Here is a 10821-nt window from a genome sequence, read left to right as displayed (position 1 = left end):
ACGAATGAAACACGAAATCGATGTTTCGGAAGCTTCACATGAGGTAAGACTTCATATTTTTCATTGTTTTAGTGATTTCGATAACATCGATAATTATTTAATTTTGTGTTTGCTGTGTTATTTAAACTTCTATATTCATATTCATCTTTTAGGGATCACAATGAGAGTTTACATGAAATCTCCTTACCTTTGTCCGTCCAAGAAATTTTTTTCTCCAATTTCTCATTGTTTGGAAGTAATGGATACCAATGTTTTCCAAGTGCTCCACACTGCAAAAAAGAAGTTCGTGAAAGTCAAAAGAAAATTTGCGTACCACGTAGTTAAACCTAACAATGAAGCCATTGTTGATGCTACCCTACCTAGCAAATCATCATTTTGAAATCATTCGGCAAACTAAACGTTTAGATGATTTGAAATCTTTTGGCAAACTAAACGTTCAAATGGTTAGATTCAGTCCCTAAAAATTAAAAATGAGTGTTATAAGATTTGAGAAATATGGGGTGTATAGAAAATGTGGGGTGTATGTACAAAACATAAGGTGTATATTGAGAATGTGGGATGTGGGGGTATTATGGAAAAATATGTAGGGTGTATTAAGATAATTTTTAAGTGAAAAAGCAAATGTGAGGTATATTAAGTATGTGAGGTTTATTCAACAATTTGTGGGGTGTTAATATAATAAGCCATTGAGTAATTAAATTTTCTGAAAATATGACTTTAGCCCCTGAAACTCAAGTTTCTTTACATAAAACCCGACATAGTCTTTTTATCTGAATAAAACCCAATGACTAGGCTCCACATAAGTAAATTCATTAATTTTGTTTGCCTTTACACATTTTGCATTTTTCAGATGCCTAAAATACCCCTAATTATAGTTTTGATGTAGACATTTAATTCTATGCAGATTTGAAGGGAGAGATTAATGAAAAGAAATGTATTAATGTTTAAAATCATTGAATTAATATATCAAAACAAATTGTATGTTAAGGCAAAAAAGAACTAATAATGTTAATACTTTCCTTAAGAGTTTGTAATTGTTTTTTAAATTTGCATAAAATTAGACAATTTTAATTTAATCTTGTCATTTTCTTACCAAATGAAAATTTGAAAGAGCACTATAAAATAATTTACCTATATTTAAAAAATATAGGTAAATTATTTGGACATGTGTATTAGTAATAAATTTGCCCTACATATGTAATGATACATGCAAAATAATTTACTCCAAGGTACCCTCTTGGATTATTGTATGTCGCCTTCTTGACATTAATAAAGTCGCTATCGTTTCAACTCAAAAAAAAAATTACTTATAGAATAAAAAATGTTATTTGATTCAAAATAAATTTATCTATATTTTATATGATAATATAGGTAAATTATTGCACACATATACATTAGTAGTAAAATGTGCCCAATATATATAATAATGCATGAAAATAATTCACCAACAAATAAAGGAAATTTGATTAAAAATTAATATATCTACTATTTTTTGTTTATGAATTTCAATTTCTTTTTTTACATTACAAATATAATGTACCTACAATATAATTTACCTATTGTTTAATCTTATAAGAAAATAATGTATCTACTATTTTATTTTATTTATATATTTATTTATTTTTATGCGAATATGTACTGTTTTATTTTAATGGAGATAATTTGTCTTGGTTTAATTTTTACAAAATAATTTAGGCACTGTTTAACTTTCCCAAAATAATGGAACTACTATTTTAATTTACCTACAAAATAAATACTATTTGATTCAAAATTAATTTACTTTTTACATATAAATATAAATAAATTATTTTTAAAAAGCATATACAATAACAAACAAAAAATGCCTAATGTATGTAATAATCTAGGTAAAATAATTTACCTAGAACATAAAAGAATATTAATTGGTTTTTTGTTGTTTTATAAAACAATATTATTATTTGATGCAAAATAACTGATTGTACAAAGGATTTTTTTTTTCCAAACGAAAAATGTGCCCATAATTGTTTATGAACATGGCTAAATATATATATATATATATATATATATATTCCTAATATTTATCATACAAGAAAGGTAAAATTTTCATATGGGGTTAATTGCTAATCATAATTAAGGTGAGTAATAATATTTATTGACATAACTAGAGTTTTGTGGCATAAGTTGTAAATATGTGATAATAATTGGTTACATATTTGTCTACATGGTACTCTATTTGAAATTTGAATTTTATTTGGAAGTTCAATATTATGTGGGTTTTTGTTTGGAAAATAAGAGTTTTAAAGGTCTTTTTCTAAAGAACCCTTAAATTTTTGCTCACCCAAAATATTAAAAATTATCATCTGAAAATTCCAGAATAAAATAGCTAACTGGGTAATTTGGCTCTATATATTATTCCACCCACACAAGAGACTTCACTCAGTCACAGCCTTTGGATCCCCAACCCCCCAAAAATCAAAATTTCACTTCCTGCTTTATCTCTCTACAAAAAGAAAACAACAACCATGTTCTCTCTACTTCCACTCAAGAAAAAACCACATCAAGTTCTATGTCCGTCATCATCCCTTATAAACCCAAAGAACAGAACACTCTCTTCTTCTTCCTCTGCCTCTCCCTCAGCCTTCGATTCACAGGTACTTTTCTTCCTACTTTCACTCACTAAGTTGCTTGAATTCCCCCAGCTGTTTCTTCATAGGTGTCTGAGCATCTGAATCAGCATTATTTTTTACCTTCTCATAGAATTTTATATCTGTCTGCCACCCTAAATATTGATTATTTCAAATGTAGCTGTATTTTGGTGTTGAACCAATTTTTGTTCTGCAGAAGTCAGAATCTGTGAAGATGTTGGAGAAGTTGGACGAGTTCGATATGGAGAAAAGCATAGAGGACTTTGAAGCAATGACGAAGGATGCTGAGAGGGTTCAGATAAAAACCCTGAAGAAGATTTTGGAAGAAAACGGATCCGCGGAGTACTTGCAGGGTTTAGGACTGAATGGAAGAACTGATCCAGAGAGTTTCAAGGCTTGTGTGCCGCTTGTTACTCACAAGGATTTGGACCCCTATATTCAGAGAATTGCAGAGGGTGATTCATCTCCCATCCTCACTGGGAAACCAGTCCCATCCTTCTCAGTGAGGTACCTTCGAGTTCCGAAATCCATCAGTTTTCTTTTTTTGTTGCTTCATCCGTTGGACTGGATTTTTTTATATTTTGTGTTGGAGAAGTTTTCGGTTTCTGAGATGTTGTACAACATATGCAGCTCTGGTACTACTCAGGGAATGCCAAAGTTCCTACCTTTCACCGACGAATTGATGGAAACTACCAAGCAAATATTTCAAACTTCTTTCGCGTTTAGAAACAGGTATCGATGCTCCTTTTTTTGGCTTGTTGTGGGTGTCCAGAGGATTTGGGACTAGGTTTAGTCCGATGATTTGGGAATGTGTAGTTCTTCTCACCTAATCCTATATTATCCTCGATACTGTTGTTAGGAAAAACAGCTTAGTACTTTCTCATCTTTCAATTTTATTCCTTCAATTCTTCTGATGATCGAAAACTATGCCTATTGTTCAGGGAGTACCCCATTGCGAATGGAAAGGCCCTGCAGATCATCTATAGCAGCAAGCAGTTCAAGACGCAAGGTGGTTTGCCAGTCGGAACTGCCACCACCAACGTTTACCTCAATCATAAGTTCAAAACCACAATGAAAACAATGCAATCTCAATGCTGCAGCCCTGACGAAGTAATATTCGGCCCTGATTTCCAACAATCTTTGTATTGCCATCTCTTGTGTGGCATAATATTCAGGGACGAAGTTCAGATGATATCTTCAGCATTTGCTCACAGCATTGTCCTTGCATTCAGAACCTTTGAGCTGGTGTGGGAAGAACTATGTGCTGACATTCGAGACGGGGTCCTCAGTGACCGAATCACAGAGCCATCAATCCGATCAGCTGTTTCAAAACTGCTCAGCCCGAACCCTAAATTGGCTGATTTGATTCATGGGAAATGTTCCGGATTGAGTAACTGGTATGGATTAATACCAGCACTTTTTCCCAATGTCAAGTACATCTATGGGATCATGACAGGGTCCATGGAGCCTTATTTGAAGAAATTGAGGCACTATGCAGCGGAGTTGCCATTGTTGAGTGCAGACTATGGTTCTTCTGAAGGATGGGTTGGGGCAAATGTCAACCCAAAATTGCCCCCGGAGTTGGCCACTTTTGCTGTGATCCCAAATGTTGGGTACTATGAGTTCATCCCTGTGAGGAACAACAGCGGTGAGCAGCCAGTGGGACTCACTGAAGTCACAGTTGGTGAAGAGTATGAGGTGGTCCTCACTAGTGTTGCAGGTGAGAGATAATCCAACTTTTATACACCATGCCTTCATTTTCCATCACAGAAATCTTGTTATTTATGCATGAATTCAACCAAAAGATCCATAGTTGTGTTTAAAAATCTAATCAAATTTATATGCAGGTTTGTACCGTTACAGACTAGGGGATATTGTGAAAGTTGTGGGGTTCTACAACTCAACCCCAGAGCTCAAATTCGTGTGCCGGAGCAATCTTCTGCTTTCAATCAACATTGACAAGAACACTGAAAAAGATTTGCAGCTATCCGTCGAAGAAGCTGCAAAGCTTTTAGCTGCAGAAAAGTTGGAAGTTGTTGATTTCTCAAGCCATGTGGACTTGTCCACGGATCCTGGTCACTATGTCATATTTTGGGAACTCAATGGTGAACCAAACCAGCAGGTTCTTAGCGAGTGCTGCAACTGTTTGGACAAAGCTTTTGTTGATGTGGGATACATGAGTTCGCGCAAGGTCAACACCATAGGCCCGCTCGAGCTTCGAATTCTTCGGAAGGGAACCTTCCAGAAGATTCTAATCCATTACCTAGCTCAAGGAGCTGCTGCTAGCCAGTTCAAAACACCAAGATGTGTAGGGCTTAACAACAAGAAGGTTTTGCAGATTTTGTGTGGCAATGTGGTTAGGAGCTTCTTTAGCACTGCCTATGATTAAGTGAATGGTACAAGCTCAAAACCGAACACATTTGTCGTTTCCAAAATCAGTCCACGGTTGTTTTACCTTTTTTAAGGCATTAGTTTTCTATCTATCAGACAGTAAATATGTCTCATGCCGCCCTAGATAGCTCAAGTGGTGTGGGATGATGACAGATTTCAAGTTTAAATCTCTTTCTAAACACAGATGTGTCTCATATGACGTTAGTTGAATTTGTAATGTGTTGGTTTTATAAGCTTTTTCAAGTGTCTAGTACTCTGTGTCAATCTTCAACTCAAAATTAATGACGAGAAAATAGTATTTTGATTACAGTGACAATGATTGAACTATGAACTTAAATCCTTAAATCATAACTATGAACTCAAAATAAATAACAAGAAATTAGTATGTTAACCCTAAATCCTTAAAGTAACAACTACTTATTGCTATGAACTTGCATAATTTATGTGAACGATCAAGAAAAACAAGCTGAGATCTTCTTCGGATCTCACTTTCACGAGCCTAAGGACCAGGAAATCCGGACCGTTCAAGAGAGAGAGATCTAGACTTAGGTTTAGGTGAGATGGGTTAGCAAAATGGGTTAATGGAATCGTCGGATTCAATTTGATTGGTCCGGATTCCTTGATCCTTGGACTTCGGAGAGTGAGATCCACAAAGGATTTCAACTGAAGGAAAAAAAAAAAAAAACTTTACAGGTCGATCGAAGTGTTGTTTTCATGGAAGTATGGGTCTCTCTCATGAACGCGGATGTTGACAATCAAAACCACATCACATGTAATGTCGTGGTGTTAGGTAACTTTGAGCCAAGTTCCACCCGCATTTTGTTTAATAACGGAACCGGAGCCACATGACTGTGGATCACTCTCTTCACAATAGACAAAACTCTAACCCAATTTCAATTAGAGTATGACAATGCAAACCTTTATAATACAATAGAATCTTCGGAAATTATTCCCAGCATATATATTGTTTCCTTTGATATATACAGGAGAGTAAAGCTAATAGGATCCTCGTATATCTAGTTTCAAATGAACAAAAACAAGGAGAAATTGTTTTCTTTCGTTGAAAACGCCCGAAAACAGTCTAATGTTAGATTCCTACTTAATGTTTACAAGTTAACAGAAGTTATGTGCTACAGGAAATATTTCCGAAGGAGTATATGTTCGAGTTTTAGAACTGTTGTGCTTGAACTTGTGCAAAAGGGTCTGTGGAGTGGAGGCCATCAACTCGACAAAGGCTTGCTTAAGTGGTACTGGACGTCTAATCGAGGACATCCGTGATTTGAAGATGAGTTTCCTTCAGTTTCTCGTGGCGTGATGGTAATACACTAGGATCTTCAAAAAGTAAAAGAAAATATTGGATTGAATGTATTTGAAAGTTGGAGGATCAAATGAGATTTGCTTATTGTCTTATCCCCCATATGAATAATCAGCCCCCTCTGTCATGCTTCTTGTAAAAGACAATGATATCCTTATCAAATATCTAATCAAAACAAAAAATTCTCCATCTAAAGGGCAAGGTAGTAATTCTAAAGGTATATAGGGGTGCATCCACCAAAACATGGTGTGCCGATTAAAATGCCAACCTAAAATTTAAAACTATTTTACTTGAAAAGAGAAGAGAATCTGTTTAGTTGGACACAGAATATGCATGATTGGCACTTGTCAGCCTAAATCATACACTCTCTTATATTTATTAGTCTCTAAAAACATTAGTCTAGGTGCCAAGAAAAATTTGAGACCAAGAGAATATGCAACAAAGATTGAGAGGCAATGAAGAACATCACAAAGAAGACGAAGAACTGGGCGTATGGGATTGTGGGAGCCCTTTATACGACTCCTATGAATTGGTCTCAGTTAGTCATCTGATCGAACGGCATCTAATGGCATTGCCATATTCTCTTGGAGGATCCAGGCGGTTCATCGCCGATTTCTGTACTCATCCTTCATCAAGCATGGCTTCCACTGTATCACCAGATATGAGAAGTAGTACTACAAGGGAGGCCAAAGGGTCATCTTCATCCATTGTGGGGATTAGGAAGATTTGGAAGAGGAAGGTTTTCATTGGAGAAGGAAAGGACAAGGCCAAGAAAAGGAAACTAGGGTTTTCTGGGTTTTGCAATATGATTGGTCTGTGGAGGCAAAAGGATCAATGCAGGTGACAGAAAACACAAGTGTATAAATATTTATTTATTTTCCTCTCATTCTTATGCATTTTTCTCATTTGCAGTAATTATGAAGACAAAAAAGAAATACAAATTTGATTTTGTTTTCCTTTGTTCAGTCTTATTTCTGAGCCAATGGTCATATATATATGAAATGGTTCCCCTTTTCCAAAGTTTATATATAAATTCATGAACTTTGTATGAGTACTTTTTTTTTAGTTTGATCACAGTTTCATATAACGTTCATGTGCAGAACAATTTTGAGGATTATTATTTTGATGTTTTCACTGTGGTAATTTGCTTTAAATCTAAAATGTCTAATACTGGACGTACAAATTGTTAAAGCAAGGAAATCTGTGTAATCTTGTTGTGAACAGTACTAATATCTGCATAACAATGTTCTCTTAATCTTCTTTCAAAATTTTGGATATATAAATGCCAGCGTGACAAGATTCTACATGTATGATCAATGATCAGTTATTATTTTGTTGTAATAGACTTTTAAATGGTAAATAAAACAAACAAAACCTTCATGTCCAAATTAAAGAACGATCTGAAAACTGATAATCTTTTACTTAAATTTAAATCGATAATGGCATTCTGGAACATACAATTGCCAAAGCAACTTGCAATCTGTTTATGTTTTTTTTTTTTTTTTTTTTTTTCTCAAACACTATCTTCATATATAATATTTTACTCTAAAAGTTTTTTTTTCAAATTTGGACTTTGCTAATATATAGCTGTAAATGCCACCGTGACTATATTCTGTGTTGTTTAATTTTTTCTGCAGAAGACTATATTCTGTGCATATGAACATTTGTTTTGGGATAACAGTTTTTATAAGTGCCACCGTCACAGTAGAATTTTAAATTAGCATATGAATGGGTGAAGTGGCATGAAGCACGGGTGAAGGATAAATTTTAGGTTGAAATCACTTTTATAAACAGTTAGATCTGCCAAAATCATTGTTTGAATCGACTTTCCTAATCGTCAGTCTTCATAAATATGCTTGTAGTTCTTCTCTTTTGAAAATTCTCTTCATCTGTTCGTTTATTTTTATTTTCATGACGTGGATTAATAAGCCATTAGTTCTTTGGAGGAGGACGAGGTAGAACAGAAAACGTCCACCCTTACCGAAAGAGAAAGGTCCTGCGCGCTTGAGGAACATTTACTTATAACTTAGCCAACATGATCCCCTACACATTTTTTTTATGAGGATTCTGGGGATTCGTGAATCGTGTCTATTCATCGTACATCGTATCGTATGGTTAGTTTTTATCAAGTACTGTTTATATTTATTTTTAAATAAAAAATTTAAAATGATTTCTGACCGTGTAATATACGATAAACTGATACGATTCACGAATTTCTAGAATCCTTACAAAGAGAACCTGACGAAGATTCGAACTCATAACTTAGTTATTTCTTTGCTATGTACGATTTTCGATAAATATTTTAAAACATTGCTTTTGTAATGCGTTCGGCATCAATTTTTATGGTGCCTTAAATAAGGTTTTTTTTTCAGTCATAAATTAATGAAAACTTTACTAATTATCCATATGTCAGTGATCAATTTTTTGGACTGATGATATAATTTAAATTTGGCAAGGCAGCAATAAAACAGCACAGATTGTAAATGGGGAAGTAGAACAAGAGAAAGAGAAATAGGCTTGGGGATAGGACCTGTTTGGGTTCTTGGGCACTCTATTAATTATCATATTATATTATTCTCCATGTTTTACAGCTACTTAGACCTACTTGGGTTCTTGGATTGTACGATGGTCTATTAAATTAGTCACATCTGATATTAGATTTTAGTCATTTTTTTTTTAACAAGAAACGATTATGATTTTTCATTAATAACGATAACATTAACAATTACGACGGCTGCCGTATGGGTACAATTTTTAATGACTAAATATTTGATTTGGAGTTAATTCGCACAAACAAGCAATGATGATAATTCCCTAATTAACTACCAGAAACGCGCGCATTAGCACAAACACCCCAATACAAAATCGGTTACAAAGACGACAGAAGGAAGAGACTTATATCGGAGGACACATAATGTCACCTCCACACAAGCAAGACCACATTAAACTATAGCTAATAAGCAAGGTCACATCAAAACCACCACACACATGCGGGGCACTCGCTAAGGCAAGACATTAGCCGCTAAATGCGGGACAAACAAACCTACACTGATTTACACTAATCCGAGAACGTAATCCTCCGGTTGGCTTGTCACCAACGATTAGGCCATCTAACCAGCTGCAACATTACCGCTTCAAGAGAGATCCGCCACAACAGTGAGCCAAGCAAGGCAAGGCCGTCATAGGTATGGTCAGGGAAGGTGGTGCCGCCACGGATCGGTCAGGAGGAGCCACAAAACCCTTATAGAACAAGCCATAAAGGGAGGATCCGACCCACCAACAACTAATGAGCCAAAACCACTCATACTAAAGTTCAATACTTGAAATCACTAATTCGCCTACAATAAAATAGAAATTGCAATGCAGGGTCTAAATCCACAAAACTACAACGCAATAGGGGTGGAAAAAATTCCCGAAAATCCCGAACCGAACCGAAAAAATCCCGATCCCAAACCAAAAATTTCCCAAACCGAAATTCCTGAAATTTTCGGGATGCTATCCCGAACCAATCCCAAAATTTCGGTATGGGATTCGGGATTGGCTTCTCGATATTTCGGGAATCCCATACCAAACCGAAAATATATAATATTAATTATTATATATATTTATACATATATATATATATTATTCTTTTATAATTGATGCTAGTAGTTTCTAATTCATGCTCAGTAACCTAGAATGCCCTACACCTTGCATATTTTTCATGTTCTGTTTGATATTCATGTGGATTTTATTATTGCTGCTGCCATGGCTGATGATTTCAGAAGGCTTGATTCTTTTGTCTTTCAACAGATTGCAAAAAGAATTTAATTAATTTGAATTTTGACTATGATAAAAAGAGTCAAGCATGCCAGTGTTCAATTAAATAGTAGTGTGAATGAAATGAAATTCCTAGTTCATAAATGTGTTCTTGAATTATATATTTGAAGAACAATTCATAATTTCATATTTCAATTTGGGATTCCCGATTTGTCCCAAAATCCCGAAAATATTTCGGGATTCCCGAAATTTGGGATTCTCGAAAATTTGGTTTGGGATTGGTCTTCAAATTCCCGTCCCGAAAAATTTCGGTTTGGGATTTGGGATACTAGTTTTGGTATGGTATCCCATACCGAACCACCCCTACAACGCAATGTCCAATATTGGTTGACTTATTCCTAAATACAAAAAAAATAAGAAATATTATAAATTTTATTGATTTTTAAAGAAATCACTCTTTAAAATATTCTATTTATGTTGTACTGATACTATTTGGTTATACAGTTTTTAAAAATGTTATTTTGGAGTTCCATTCACATACAAAAAAAACAAAAAACAAAAAATCTGCAAAAGTGAATATAATACACACAATACATTAAATTTGTATACATTCATATATTTATGTGCAATGTTATTTTATGATTTCACGAGGTGGTTTTTTATGGACCCGTTAGAGGTGGGACATGCTCTATTACCCTTAGGACGTCACCAAAGGGTGAACCAAAAAGCCCA

At 34.6% G+C, this 10821-nt stretch overlaps 1 protein-coding gene across 1 annotated transcript; it reads left to right on the top strand.

Annotated features, from left to right (window-relative positions):
• Positions 1-2407: 2407 nt before the first annotated feature.
• LOC125468985 (jasmonoyl--L-amino acid synthetase JAR4-like) lies at positions 2408-5265 on the top strand. The gene is made up of 5 exons (XM_048565852.1): positions 2408-2630; positions 2821-3131; positions 3255-3356; positions 3566-4344; positions 4472-5265. The coding sequence occupies exons 1-5, from the start codon at positions 2502-2504 to the stop codon at positions 5011-5013; spliced, it is 1863 nt and encodes a 620-aa protein (XP_048421809.1). The 5' UTR covers positions 2408-2501; the 3' UTR covers positions 5014-5265.
• The last annotated feature ends 5556 nt before the right edge of the window (positions 5266-10821 follow it).

The sequence above is a fragment of a genome, unplaced genomic scaffold (genome assembly GCF_019419815.1).
Source record: "Pyrus x bretschneideri cultivar Hongxiangsu unplaced genomic scaffold, Pyrus_bretschneideri_v1 Contig4, whole genome shotgun sequence".
Lineage (NCBI taxonomy): Eukaryota > Viridiplantae > Streptophyta > Magnoliopsida > Rosales > Rosaceae > Pyrus > Pyrus x bretschneideri.
This window is presented reverse-complemented; position numbering and strand designations above follow the sequence as displayed.

Bases quoted from the DNA above. Each gene is read 5' to 3' on its own strand.
- LOC125468985 (XM_048565852.1), top strand. From the start codon at position 2,502: ATGTTCTCTCTACTTCCACTCAAGAAAAAACCACATCAAGTTCTATGT. The intron at 2,631-2,820 runs GTACTTTTCTTC...TTTGTTCTGCAG, and splicing joins CCTCAGCCTTCGATTCACAG to AAGTCAGAATCTGTGAAGAT. The intron at 4,345-4,471 runs GTGAGAGATAAT...ATTTATATGCAG, and splicing joins GGTCCTCACTAGTGTTGCAG to GTTTGTACCGTTACAGACTA.